At 38.5% G+C, this 15072-nt stretch overlaps 1 protein-coding gene across 5 annotated transcripts in view; it reads right to left on the reverse strand.

Annotated features, from left to right (window-relative positions):
• PSD3 (pleckstrin and Sec7 domain containing 3) overlaps positions 1 to 15072 on the reverse strand; it is a 682522-nt gene that overhangs the window by 375453 nt on the left and 291997 nt on the right. For all 5 annotated transcript variants that reach the window (XM_074384015.1, XM_074384005.1, XM_074384006.1 and 2 more), the window contains one exon: positions 10408 to 10516. In XM_074384015.1, coding sequence (XP_074240116.1) covers positions 10408 to 10516 — 109 coding nt within the window. The remainder of the gene's footprint in view (positions 1 to 10407; positions 10517 to 15072) is intronic.

Genomic DNA, 15072 nt, shown 5'->3' on the forward strand with positions numbered 1-15072 from the left:
ACATGAAGGGTTTATTCAAGGACTACACCGGTACATTTGTAATAGAACAAGAAACCATGCCAGTTTATAAAATTCAAGAGAGAAGTCGAAGTAAAAAACCATGGTTAATGAGGAGGATGACTGGGGGATGCATTTAAAAAGCCATCCAGCAGAATGCCTCCTTATCCCTGGAGGACTCACTTCCAGGTCCTTCAATTGCTACTGGTGTTTCTTCTCAACTAAAAAAATAAAACTGTGTACAGTGAATTCTGATATTTCTTATTTTTCTTTCTTTTCTATAACCTCATTTTAGAAGTGATACAGTGAGCTTTTAATCAAAACACAGCATGGCAGATAAAGACGAAAAGCCTACTACTGTTGGTTCCTCCTGTTGTCCAGGAGCTAACACAGGTATTCTGGTGATGCTACTGTACTACTTAGTTACCCTGAACACATTTATTTTTTCACTGTACTAATGGTATGTTCTATTTGTTTTTACTGTTAAATACATACGTGTGAATCAATGTTAGCAAATGATTGCTTCTTAGAAGCATATAAATCCAGAGTCAAGAATGATGATGATGACACACAACCATAGACTGTCCACATGGGTGGTAGAGATAGTGACCTTTGCATTCTGATTATTCAGTGTACACAAACTTTGTTTCATGCATAAAATTATTTAAAATATTGTATAAAATTATCTTCAACTGTGTATAAGGTATATATGAAACATAAACGAATTTCACATTTAGACTTCGGTCTTATCCTCAATATGTCTCATTATGTATATGAAAATATTCCAAAATTTAACAAAATCCAAAAAAATCCAAAATCTGAAATCCCTCTGGTCCTAAGCATGAAGGGATACTTAACTTGTACAATAAGCCAATAAGCACATGGAAAGATGCTCAATGCCATTAGTCATTTCAAAAATGCAATACAAAACTATAATGAGATACGACTTCATATATTCTAGGATAATTATAATTTAAAAAGACAGAGGATAACAAGTGTTGGCAAGAGCATAGAGAAACTAGAACCCTCTAAGTAAGAAAAAACACACAGACAATCAAGCAGTTTTTTCTCTGCTCTCACACCACAATGTGTAGGAGATTTTCTCCACAGACCAAACAAGCAATCAATTCTACAGAGGATACCAGCTAGGTGTCCTCTAATGCAATTCAATTCTAATACTATCTACCCAGATATGGCATCAGATCCTACAGGTTGAGGGCTCGACCCTCTGCCCCACCCCTAAACGTATGCCCTAACCCCACCTCATCCCTGCCACTTAGATGCCAGTTTAAAGCCCCAAGTTGCTTTATTTGTACTTCTGACAGGCTCTAAATCACAGATCCCACAACCCCTTCCTTGGGCTCATTTAATTAGATAGTGCCTCACAGAACTCAAGGAAACATTTACTTACATTTACCGGTTTATTATAAAGGGTATTACAAAGGATGCTGATGAAGAGATGCATAGGGTGAGTATGGGAAAAGGGGCACAGAACTTCCAAGCCCTACCCAGGCATGCCACCCTCCAAAAACTTCCATCTGTTTAGCTAACCAAAAGTTCTCAGACTCTGTCCTTTGAGGATTTTTATTTTTTTTATTTTATTTTTTATCTGAGACGAAGTGTCACTCTATTGCCCAGGCTAGGGTGCAATGGCATCACCTCGGCTCACTACAACCTCTGCCTCCAGGATTCAAGCAATTCTCCTGCCTCAGCCTCCTGAGTAGCTGGGATTACAGGTGCATGCCACCACGCCTGGCTAATTTTTGTATTTTTAGTAGAGACAGGGTTTCACCATGTTGGCCAGGAAGGTCTCGAACTCCTGACCTCATGAGCTGCCCACCTCGGCCTCCCAAAGTACTGAGATTACAGGCATAAGCCACTGCACCCGGAACTTTCAGATTTTTATGGAGGCTTCATCACACAGGAATGACTGACTAAATCACTGGTCAACTTAACCTTCATCCCTTCTCTCCTCCCAGGAGGCTGCTCACTGGGGCTGTTTAGCCGCTGATCTGGGGGCTCTGGAATGCCGCAATGCTGCTTAGTTTCCCTGAACACACTTAGGAGAAAGTCCCGACCCTCCAAATCTGCCGTATCCTTCTAGTGACCAGCCCCATCCTGAAGCTATCTAGGGGCTGACAGCCATCAGTCAACATATGAGCACATTAGAAGACATTATGGTGGGCATTCTAAGGATTTTAGGAGGTGTATGCCACGAAATGGGGACAAAAACCAAACACATATTTCACAAGATTGTACCCTCATACACTACTGGTGGAAATGTAAAATCATACAACTGTTGTGGAAAATAATTTAGAAGTTCCTCAAAAGGTTGAATATAGAATTGCCATTTGACTCAGCAATTCCACTTCTACCTATACAGCCAAGAGAAATGAAAACATATATCCACTAAAAAACTTGTATATCAGTTCTCCTAACAGCATTTATTTATACAAGCCAAAAAGGAAAAGCAACATAAATAATATGGTTTGGCTATGTCCCCACCCAAATCTCTCCAGGAGTTGTAATAATCCCCATGTCAAGGTTGGGGCCACACAGAGATAATTGAATCATGGGGGCAGTTTCTCACATACTGTTCTTATGATAGTGAATAAGTCTCAGGAGATCTGATGGTTTTAGAAATGGGAATTCCCCTGCACAAGCTCTCTCTTGCCTGCTGCCATGTAAAACATCCCTTTGCTTTTCCTTCATCTTTTGCCATGATTGTGAGACCTCCCCAGCCATGTGGAACTGTGATTCCATTAAACTTCCTTCCTTTATAAATTACCCAGTCACAGGTGTGTCTTTATTGGTATCATGAGAACAGACTAACATACCAAATATCCCTCATATGGTGAACAGACAAAATGCGTCCTATCCATATAACTGACTATTACTACCTAAAAAAATTAGTGGTAAATATTACAGCAAAACTAGTCATAACAATGATTCCATTTATATGAAGTGTCCAGAATAAGAAAATCTCTAGAGATAAAAAGCAAATTAGCGGTTGCCTGGAGTGACAGCAAGTAGGTGTAGTTCATTCTTTCTTTCCTTCTCTCTCTCTCTCCCTCTCTCCCCCTCTTCCTCTCTTCTCCTGTCTTGTCTTTTCTTTTGCTCAAGACAAGGTCTCACTATGTTGCCCAGACTGGACTTGAACTCCTGTCCTCAAACAATCCTCCCACCTCAGTCTCCCAAACAGCTGGTAATACAGGTAGGATACACCAACAAGTCTTTTCTTTTTAAGATGATGAAAATGTTCTAAAGTTGCCTGTGGTGATGGATGATATGCAATTCTGTGAATGTACTAAAAACTCACTGATTTTTACACATTAAATGAGTGAATTGTATAGTTCACAAATTGTATCTCAAAAAAGCTATTTTTTTTAAAGTATTCAGCCTTCTGGGTCATTATGGCATACAAGGATACAAGTTTGTTTAATCTTCTCTAAGCCCTATGAAAATGGCAACAACCAGTTTCAAAAGAAAATAAATTCGTAACAGTGCTGAAAAAAAAGGAGTATAATCATAGACAAAATAATGATAGACAGAAATCACAATCCCAAACAAACCCAGAAGGCCACAGTTATTCTAACAGTAGAGCCACAAAGAAGCTAGAAATCTAGAGTTGGCAGGTCTCCAGACCTGGAATGGGAAGCAGAATAGATGTCAACATGATTAACCGAAAAATCATCTGAAGAAGAGCTTCCCATCCTAGCCCCCTTCTACCCTGCTCCCCTATCCAGAGGCTTGCCTGCATCAAGGCACTCAGCATGGGTTGAATACCACCCGCATTTATGGTAGTTCATACACCCCACCTCACAGAAACTCATTCCAGCCCTCTTCTACATGAAGGGAAGAGGCCTGCTAAGGAAACATACTCCACACTGCCAGAGAAACTCTATCTATATTTGGGAACTCAATCTTTCATTAACACCTATGAATGAAAAGAAACAAACTCTAACAGACATTTGAGGACTAATAGTGGCTTCCAAAAAAAGTTCCAAGATTTAATGAAACAGAACTGACCCTGATGAAGCAGGAATCCAAGAAACAAGATAATCTTCTAATTTTTTATTTAGAGAGATTTAAAATAATGCATAAAAGATTCAAAATAATGCAAAATAAAAGAGCAGACTGAAATGAAAATTAAGTGACCAGAGAATGGGAAAGAGCTCTTGAGATTATAAGTACAACTTTTAAAATGTTGTTAGAAAGAATGGAAGATCATGCTTTAAAATAGGAGTGCAAAATTAAAAGATGTAGAAGATTGATCTAATCCAGGAGAACCAACATCCGTCTAATAGAAATTGTAGACATAAAAAACATTTTTAAAAAGTAGAAAGGACAAATGTTTTCCAGAGCTAAGGAAAGACATGACTGAAAGGGCACCACATGCACCACATAGCAAGAACACCAGACTCACACTTCCGGAAATGTGAGTGGGTAGGAGTCAAGAGAGCCCTGAAAGCTGTCCATAGAGAAAGAGCCAATTCTCCACAGGTGAGATCTCAAAGGTCTTTTCGTTGAAGAGACTCCAGTGCATACTGCATACTGAGTCAAGACCAATTAAGGCAAAAGAAGGTATTACATATTTCGAAATGCACCATGCAAAATCTACCACTTGTGTTAATCATTTCCTCATTTCAGTTACCTACATTTTTTTAAAGAAGCATAAACTCAGATCCCTAATCTGCTTGATTTCCCAAACAGTGAAACCTAAGGACAAGTCATGAACTTTTATGCACAAGTCTTTGTGTGGGCATATGCTTTTGTTTCTCTAGAGTAAATATAAAGAAATGGAATGGTCTAGCGGTACAGAAGGTATATCTTTAACTTAATAACTTTTTCAGAGGGAGACAGAATCTCACTCTGTTGCCAGGCTGAAATGCAGTGGCAAGATCTTGGCTCACTGCAACTTTCGCTTCCCGGGTTCAAGCGATTCTCCTGCCTCAGCATCCAAGTAGCTGGGACTACAGGCATGTGCAACCACATCCAGCTAATTTTTGTATTTTTAGTAGGGACAGGTGTCAGCATCTTGGCTAGGATGGTCTCGATCTCTTGACCTTGTGATCCCCGAACCTCGGCCTCCCAAAGTGCTCGGATTACAGGCATGAGCCACCGTGCTCAGCCTTCAACTGTTTTTTAAACAACTGAACCTTTTACATTCCCACCAGCAGGTGTAAGAATTCAGCACTCCACTTTCTTGCCAATCACAATATGGCCAGTCTTTTTAATTTTAGCGATTCTAGTAGATTTGTATTAATTAGTATCTCATTGTGGTTTCCATTTCCATTTCCGTTTCCCCAATGACTAATAATGCTGAGCATCTTTTCATGTGCTTACCTGCCATCCATATGTCTTCTTTGGTGAAGTATCTGTTCTAATCTTTTGCCCATTTTTTCCCTTGGGAGGTTTGCTTTCTTGTCATTGAGATGTAAGAGCTCTCTATGTATTCTAGATATAAGTCCTTTGTTGATCTCCAACACAAAATGTCAATAGTCAAACTGTTGAGAAACACTGATCTAGTTAATTTTGCTGAAAAGAACCACATGACACTGCAAGGAGTCATGTATCTACATATGATTCACTCTACCTTTAAAAATAAAACAGGTAATTTTTAAAAAGCTGACATGAGAAACTTCTTAAAATCGTATGCTACAGAATCCGTTTACATTTAACTCCAGCAAGCACCTTACCTATTCATAATTATGACCATAAATCATCATAAAGGGAAAATTTGCTTAGACTATGATTTAGAATGCCTTCCAACTAAAAGAAAACTAACATTTTAATAAAATTTTGGTACAGCTGTCAGAGGTTTCCAAGTAGCTAAGCTTTCACTACACAATCACTCTAGAATCTTAAAAGTATAAAAGCCGTATTTCCTATGGCTTCCCCACTAGCCCCACCTAACTCTTCTCTTTTAATGATGGGCTCCAAACAGTTCAGGAGAAGGCAGCAGGCAGGCAATGTGAAAACACTTCTCCTCCTTATTCCTTCAGTCATCAGGTACCTTCCCCAACAGAAGAGTCCCTGAAGGCCTCCCTCAGAGCGTATTTATTCTTATCATGGTTGCCATTTTAACTAAGCACATTTATAGCATATCTCAAGGGAGTGGGATCAGGTGACTTTTACATCTTTCCAATCTGAGTTGGTTTTTCTACAGGAGCAGATAGTGTCACATTTCAAACACGTGATGCAGAACCGAGGAACCTGGATCATGGTCTCAAACCTAACGAGTTTGGGCAAATTAATTCATTCACTTGAGTCCTCAGTTTCCTCAGCTATAAAATGCAAGGGTGATTTCTAATATTTCTTCCAACATAAATATTCTACTAGTTTAATATATAAGCTGGATTCCTAACAGCTAAACACTGATTGGGTACCATGTGCCAAACCCTGAGCTGTATACTTACAATCTCATTCAATTCCTACTACAGCTCTATGAAGAAGTTACTACCATTATCCCTATTTTACAGATGAAGAAACTGAGGAGGTTCAGTGACTTGTCCATAGACACCTATAGTAGGCTGGGACACAGGCTCTGCTGCTGCCACCATGAGCATTTTGCATTCAGTAAACTGGCAGGAACAGGATACAGCTTTATTCCAGTCCAAAGACAGCTCTGAGGAATAATTACATAGAGAGTTTCAAAAACACACACAAACTCTAAAAAGCAAGTTTAGGAGCTTTATGAAGTTCTACGGTTCTTCAAACAACTTAATAACCCATGAGAGTACCTATTTTGCCACATTAGGTATGCTATACCTAATAAGAGGAATGCACTAAAGCTAAGACTCTTCTCAGAGGCTATCAGAGAGGCCGGATTTTTAACCTGATTCTAAAGTATCTCAGCTATGTGCCTTTAGGCATGTTCTTTAATACCTCTGAAGCTCATTTTCCTCACCTATTTATTTTTAAAACTATAAACTCTTCACCTTGCCTTAGGAAGTCCTACATGATATGGCCCTTTTCTAAATGGTAATCTTCCTGAATTTCTCTCTCACTGATGACGTCTGCAGACCAACCAGGCTAGTCTTCCCCAGTTCCTCAAATAATTTCTATTTCCTGCTCATGTCATTTCTGCAATTTGAAATGCTCTCACCCAAAACTCTGTTATTCTGAACTCTAGTCATCCTTTAAGACCAAGTTCAACTTCCACCTCCTCCATGAAGTCATCATCAGACTAAAAGTGATCATTCCTTCCTGCTAGTCATTTGGAGACATACTGTTTCTCTTCAGCTAGAGAATAAGTAACTTATAAGTAAGAACCATGTCTTCCATGTCTTTGCATCTTCAATGTGCCCAAAACAAGCAACCTGCACATAGATGCTAATTAAATGTATTTGTTCAATAATGCATGCATACTGTCATACCTACAGAAGCACCAGGAGCAACTACCATCAACCATTTTGCTATGGCAAATAAGAAACAAAAGGTATAAAATGTCATTTTGGTTTGTCTTGGGTATGATCCATCTGAGCTGGTAATACAGGGAAAACCAAACTCACTCACCAGTAAGGCAGAGAACTATGTAGACATTTGGTATTATCTCTACATAGTTAAGTAAAAATCAGTTTTATTATAGTAAAAAAAAAAAGTTCAATTAGCAAAAAATCACAATGTCACATAGTTAAGTCTATGACAAGGAGTTTTATTTTATTTTTTAAATTTTTTGTTTACTTGTTGAGACAGAATCTCATTTAGTCATCTAGGCTGAAGTGCAGTGGTAAGATCTCGGCTTGCTGCAACTTCTGCCACCTGGGTTCAAACAATTCTTGTGCCTCAGTCTCCTGAGTAGCTAAAGTTACAGGTACATGTCACCATGTCCTGCTAATTTTTATATTATTAGTGGAGACAGGCTTTCACCATGTTGGCCAGGTTGGTCTCAAACTCCTGATCTCAAGTGATCCACCTGCCTCAGCCTCCCAAAGTGTGGGGATTAGAGGTGTGAGCAACCATGCCCAGCCAATGTCAAAGAGTTTTACATTCTTGGAATAACTATTATCAGTACCCCCTTGTCAGAGAAAGATTAAACAGATAATTATGTACCTCAAACTTCAAGCCCAGAATAGTCATGTATTTATGATACATTACAAATAGCATAAATGGCTACAATACATGTTAAGTATAAGAGATACATATGAAAACATATTTTCCTCTAAGTTAGGACACTGTGATAAAAGCCAAATGATTTTTAAAAATAATTTACCTGTTTTTATCTATATCTAAGGATCCCCAAATATTAAGATGTCTAATAAATATTCATTTTTAAGCTCAAATCAGTTGTTATATGGCTGTGTATACAATGCCTTCTTGGTATCCCCAAATATTGTGGAGTTATTAAATAATCTCATCAAACATATGAGTGAAAAATGTATAGTTCATGCTTGGCTTTTTTCAACTGAGCAACAGCTGTATATAGTCAGATTCGTTGTCTTCCCAAAACAAAAATGAGTGTCAGATAATAACAGAGCTGTAAAAAGTCAGAATTGTACTTATATATAATATCACCCTCAAAGGTCAGGGACATGATGATGACGGTGATGGTTATCACAGGAATTAATAGCAGCGAACACTTTCATAGCACTTATCACACACCAAGCATGACTCTAAGATCTTTATAAATGTCAACTTATTTAAGCCTCAAAAGAATTCTAAGACATATGTCAGTATAATTCCATTTTACAGATGAGAAAACTGAGCCACAAATAAGTTAGATAACTTTGCAAGGTCATACAATTTATAAGTTACAAGATCAGGGTTGAAACTCAAGAAGTCTAGATCCAGAACTCAGAGAACATTAACCACATGCAACAGCCCTTTCCAATCTAACCCTTGAGATATGCAAATATCCTTCATCATCAGTTTTTCATACAGTTAAATGTTTTGAAATTCTACACAAAGCTATTTCCATTTTATCTTGTACCTACTTCTAGGAAAATGCCTTCAAAAAAAGTATTGCCTTAACAGGATGAGCTCTGTGGTGAGGCAAACTTGAATTAAACTCCTGGCTCTGCTGTGTGAATGACTGTGACTGGGAAATTACTTCAGATTACCTCATCTGGAAAATGGGGATAACACTACCAACTTAAAAGGTTATTGTGATGATCAGCACAGTGCCTTAGCACACAGTAAGTAATCTAGTAGGTTAGTTAACATTGTTACTGCTATTAGTACTAGCAATAGTTCTATTTGTTCTAAATTTACCTGTTTCAAATTGAAGAGTGTTGCTTCCAGTTGCAGAATACTAAATTTGATAGCTAGACTAGGCCAATACTAAAACGTATTAAAAATAAACAAGAGCTACAATAAACTCCAAAGAAAAGATTGTAGTGTCTGAAAATCACAATAATATATTTTGTTAGTAAAAAGTAAGCACAAAGGGCTGGGCATGGTGGCTCACACTTGTAATCTCAGTGCTTTGCGGGGCTGAGGCAGGAGGATGTCTTGAGGCCAGGAGTTTGAGACAAGCCTGGGCAGCATACACAGATCCTGTCTCTAACAAAAAAAAAAAAAAAAAAAAAAAACCATACACATACATATACACACACACACACACACACACACACACACACACACACACACACATATACATATATATATATATTTTTTTATTAGCTGGGTGTGGTGGCATGTGCCTGTAGTTCCAGCTACTTGGGAGGTTGAGGTAGAAGGATCACTTGAGCCTTGAGGTCAAGGCTACAGTAAGCTAGGATAGTGCCACTAGTGCCACTGCATGGCAGCCTGGATGAGAGAACAAGTCCTTGTCTCAAAAAAAAAAAAAATACATTAGTCAATATATACAACTATGGTAACTGTGGAAAACTCTTATGAAAATTTATTAATTCTTGCAGTTTCAAATATCAGAAGCTGAGAATTCTTCAAACCAAGAATGTGACTTGAAATTACCAACAACAGGCCACAAGAATTACATTTAATATTTGTGGATTTGGTCGGGCCCGGTGGCTCATACCTGTAATCCTAGCACTTTGGGAGGCTGAGTTGGGTGGATGATGAGGTTAGGAGTTCGAGACCAGCCTGACCAACATGGTCAAACCCTGTCTCTATTAAAAATATAAAAATTAGCCACGCATGGTGGTGCACACCTGTAATCCCAGCTACTCAGGAGACTGAAGCAGGAGAATAACTTGAACTCCGGAGGTGGAGATTGCAGTGAGCTGAGATCGCACCACTGCACTCCAGCCTGGGCAACAGAGGGAGACCCCATCTAAAAAAAAATTAAAATTTGTGGATTCTACATCTTGGGAAGATTGTTTTGATGAATAATTAGAGCAAGCAGTTTTCACAGAGGTAAGAAGAAAGTAAAACGGCAGAGAAAAATCACTCTGAAATCACAGATCTTCATATCTTGTACCTGAGAGAGGAATATCAGCAAATACTTACTTGTATCTGGAGTTTTCCTTTCAGCTCTGCCAAATAAAAATTCATATTTGGCCTTGGCAACACTCTGGGAATGTGTCGATGCATCATTCACCCAAACAAATGTCTCTGCCTACAAAATTAGAACAAAACAAAGACAAATGAAAGACACATTTAAAATATATCATAAAAATATATCATAAAACAAATTATCCAACATGAGAATAGTAAAGAAACTGACATATGTACTTGATGCTATCCTAACCATTCAAAATGAAACATGAAAATTATAACATGAAAATAATCAGAATACAAAACTATCACTGCATGATTACAACTATATAAAAAATGCACACATGAACATCTATAGGGAAGTCATAAGAAAATAAAAAGGATGGCTTTTGGGGAGGCTGATTTATAGCAGATTTTAAAAATATTAAGTTAATGTTACTTTTCTCAAATTAGAAAACTGTATTTTCTTTTTAAATACATCATTTTCCAAGTGATTATCATTACCCATAGTCCATAACAAGAATATTTCTTTGTGTGGGTTCTGTTAAAGAACATAAACAAAAAAAAAACATCTTTCCCCAAAGAGATCACATTTTTATATAATCGGGGACACCATCCAGCTGAACAGGGCATGGAACAGAACAGAATCCCATTTATACTAATTGTCCTACATTTCAATATCTGTCCAGGGTCCTTTGTAATTCCTAAAAGTCCCTTATTTGAAATAAAAACTACAAAGGTGATAGTGAAAGTGGTACATCCTAATTCTGAACTCCTAAGAGCTTCTTCCTCACTGTGTTAGGCAATCGTCAAAAATCAGGAGTGCGTCTGTTCTCTGGCTGAGGACTAATTAAAAATGAGTAGCAAGGAAACAAACTTCAAGACACAAAGAAATTTGACCTAGCCCAGTCAGAAAGGCCTTCTTTTGCCTCTTTACTCTGAACCTAAACATTAACCAGGATACAGATATCACCCACACTGGATTCTACCCACTGGTTATGAGACGTCATCTTTTCTCATGTCTCAACAGTTACTGACCATTCACTTTGGGGGAGAGAAGCATGAAGGGTTTCATCAGCAACCAAGTAACTATTTCAAAGAGGTAACTTTTAGTATTTCTAGTCTATGCTTTGGAGCAGAAATGACTGACAGTGGTAAGACCCAATCACAACTCCATCACCCCACAAGAGATAGGTTCAGGGGGCAGGGCCCACTTTGTTCTTCAATAGCAAAGAGCTGTGTGTACAACATTCAGAGAGCAATTTCTTAAAAGAGTTCTATCATCACTTAATGTTCATAAAGCATCAAATGTAATGGTCTGAAAAAGATGCTACTCCTCTTGGTGCTGTGGCTGATAATCACAGGTTGTTAATTATCCTTTTCCCCAATAGAGAGGAAATATTAATTTTTTTGATGTGTTTGGGGAGCTTCGAGACAGTAAAAGAGGAACTCGCCCAAGGAGCTGCCATGTAAGGTGCCCTAATTTAGGCAGGGTGGTTAGGGAAAACTCTCTGAGAAACTAGTACCTGCAGAGATGAGAAATATGACAGACTGGGGAAGGTCAGCAACATATTGACAGGAAGGCATCCACATGGCCTTAAGATATGTAAGGAGGGATGAGCCTGCTCAGATAACAGAGAAGGTCAACGTGGCCACAGAAAAGCGGGTAAGTTTAGAGACTTGCAGGAAGAAGAGTGTAGGTCAAGGAAAGGACAAAGCATTTTGATTGGTTTGATGGAAAGCCACTGAAAGGCTTTATGGGCTACAGTAATGTATTTGCATTTTAAAAGATTATTCATTTACACTTTTAAAAGATCACATGGGTGTTATATGGAAGATGGATTGGAGTGAGACAAGAGGAAGCAGAGATACTAGCTAGAAATCCAAATGAGAATAGGGAAGCTTGGAGGAAACAGGCAAAAGTAGATGAATTAAAATATATTTTGTAGGAAGAATTACATAGTTTTCTGATAAAATGGATTAAAGAATGAGGGGAAGGGGCCGGACACAGTGGCTCATGTGAGGAGTATGAGACCAGCCAGGTGAAACCCCATCCCTACTAAAAAAATACAAAAATTAGCCAGGCATGGTGCCATGCACCTGTGATTCCATCTATTTAGGAGGATAAGACAGGATAACCACTTGAACCTGGGAGGAGAAGGTTGCAGTAAGCCAAAATGGCACCATTTCACTTCGGCCTGGGTGACAAGAGTGAAACTCCATCTCAAAAAAAAAAAAAAAAAAAAAAAGAAAGAAAGAAAAAGAAAAAGAAAAAAAGGTGGGGGAAAGAGCAAGGACAATATAATAGATAACATTTGCTAACTACTTACTCTGTGCCAGGCACTGTTCTAATGTAATAAATGGAATGCCTCATTTAATGCTCAGAACAATTCGATGAGGAGGGGGCTACTGTCATCCCCATCTCATAGGCGGAAAAAAGGAGGTAGTAAGAGGCGAAATAATTTTTCCAAAGTTATATGGATCCCAGATTCATATCTGACTAGTCCAAATCTAGAACTTGTGGCACTGGGACTCACTCCCAGGAATCTGGTTTGAACAACCAGGTGCATATATTGAGACTGGGGAGACTAGAAAAGAAACAGTATCAAAAGCCTGCACTTGGGCTTCCAAGTGATCCCCCAAGGACTCACTAAAACATCAGAAAAGAAAATTTAAAAAAAGGAATCCATTACAAGGGTACTAGAAAACAAGAAAAGATGTCATCTATAAAGCAAATGTTTTAAGAAATTCCAGGAAGATAAATTTTTGGCTTACAGTCTCAACCTAAAGCCCGAGAACTATTCTCTAAACAAAGGTTTACCTGGAGCAAGGATTCTTAACCTCAGGTCCACAAGGAAGGAAGGTACGGTAGCCATCAAGAGAATTCTGGAGGCCGGGCGCGGTGGCTCAAGCCTGTAATCCCAGCACTTTGGGAGGCCGAGGCGGATGGATCACGAGGTTGAGAGATCGAGACCATCCTGGTCAACATGGTGAAACCCCGTCTCTACTAAAAATACAAAAAATTAGCTGGGCATGGTGGCACGTGCCTGTAATCTCAGCTACTCAGGAGGCTGAGGCAGGAGAATTGCCTGAACCCAGGAGGCGGAGGTTGCGGTGAGCCGAGATCGCGCCATTGCACTCCAGCCTGGGTAACAAGAGCGAAACTCCGTCTCAAAAAAAAAAAAAAAAAAAAAAAAAGAGAGAATTCTGGAAGTCTGAAGCTGGGGGGGCAGTGATTTGCGTCTTTATTTGCATTTACCTTAAGATGAAATTTGGCATGTTTTCAAATACAAACGTAAGCAACAAACCAGAGTATTGATAGCAATAACTATAACTTGTCATCAATAGAAATTCATCATTTTCATATGTTACTGCAGATAACTTGAAATACTTATACTCATCCCTAGTTTGAAATGATAATAGTTACTAGACTCATCACTAAATCCTGTTATCAATAAAGAATCCTTGACTTTTTTTAGAGATAGGATCTAGATGTGTTGCTGCAACTGGACTCGAACTCTTGGGCTCAATTAATCCTCCTGCCTAAGCCTCCTAAGAAGCTAGGATACATGTATTACCATACCACGAATGTAATGTTTTGGTAGTTAATCAAATTGGTTTCTTTTGCAACTCTATGTATATTATTGTATGCATTTAAAATGCATTATTTTGACAAGAGATCTAGAATTTTATCAGACTATCCAGAGGGGCCTGCTCAAGACTATTGTTTCTCAAACTGTAGCTCATGACCCATTAGTGGTTTGAAAAGTCACTTTAGTGAATCACTACCACATTTTTATATAAGTAAGTTTATACACACATAATCTATTTAAAAGAATAAAACTAAAAATACCAGAGCAAAAAACACATTGTAAGATAAACGTTGTTTCATGGAACATCTAAACCACACATGCATGTGAGTGTGTGTACTGAGACATGATTAAAAGTGTATTTCTCAAGGTTGCTCATGACCTAAACTGTTTGAAACACATTACCCTAGGGTGGTTCTCAAAATTTATTATGAATTAGCATCACCTACAGCACCAATTAAAACATGTATTGTTGGGGTCCATCACAGAGTTTCTGATTCTGTAGGTCTGAGGAGGGGAGAGAGAATCTGCATTTTCTAACAATTTTTCAGGTGATGCTGATGTTGCTGGTCCAGGAACCATCTTTTCCGTGAACCACTGCTCTAGGCCACCGATTTTCATACTTTGTTGTATATATGAATCACCTGGAATTTTGTTAAAACATAAACTGAGCAGGTTAGGATGGGGCCTGGGACTCTGCATTCCTAAAATTTCCTAGGTGACCCTGATCCACAGACCAGCTTTGAGGAGCAAGTCTTGAAGATGCTAAAGCTTCAGAGTAAAGCGGTATTCAAAGTATGCTAGGATTATCACAAAGCAAAACATTTTTTTTAAAGGACTTTTCTACTTAGAAAAGGTAAAATTCACTAAAAGGCTCTGCTTAAAAAAATGCTCCATTAACATTCCCCACCTTGCTAAATAATATAAAATTCATTCTGCTTGCATTTGTGTGGAGGCTAAAGTAACTCTGTCTTAGAAGCTAATCTGCCATGTTGACTTCTGATTAACCCCGGTTCTGGGAATGTCCCCATATAACTACTGTTCCTTGTGTAAGAGCACATACTTACAGCAAATCCTAACCTTAGAT

This window comes from Saimiri boliviensis, chromosome 13 (assembly GCF_048565385.1).
Source record: "Saimiri boliviensis isolate mSaiBol1 chromosome 13, mSaiBol1.pri, whole genome shotgun sequence".
In the NCBI taxonomy this organism is placed as follows: domain Eukaryota; kingdom Metazoa; phylum Chordata; class Mammalia; order Primates; family Cebidae; genus Saimiri; species Saimiri boliviensis.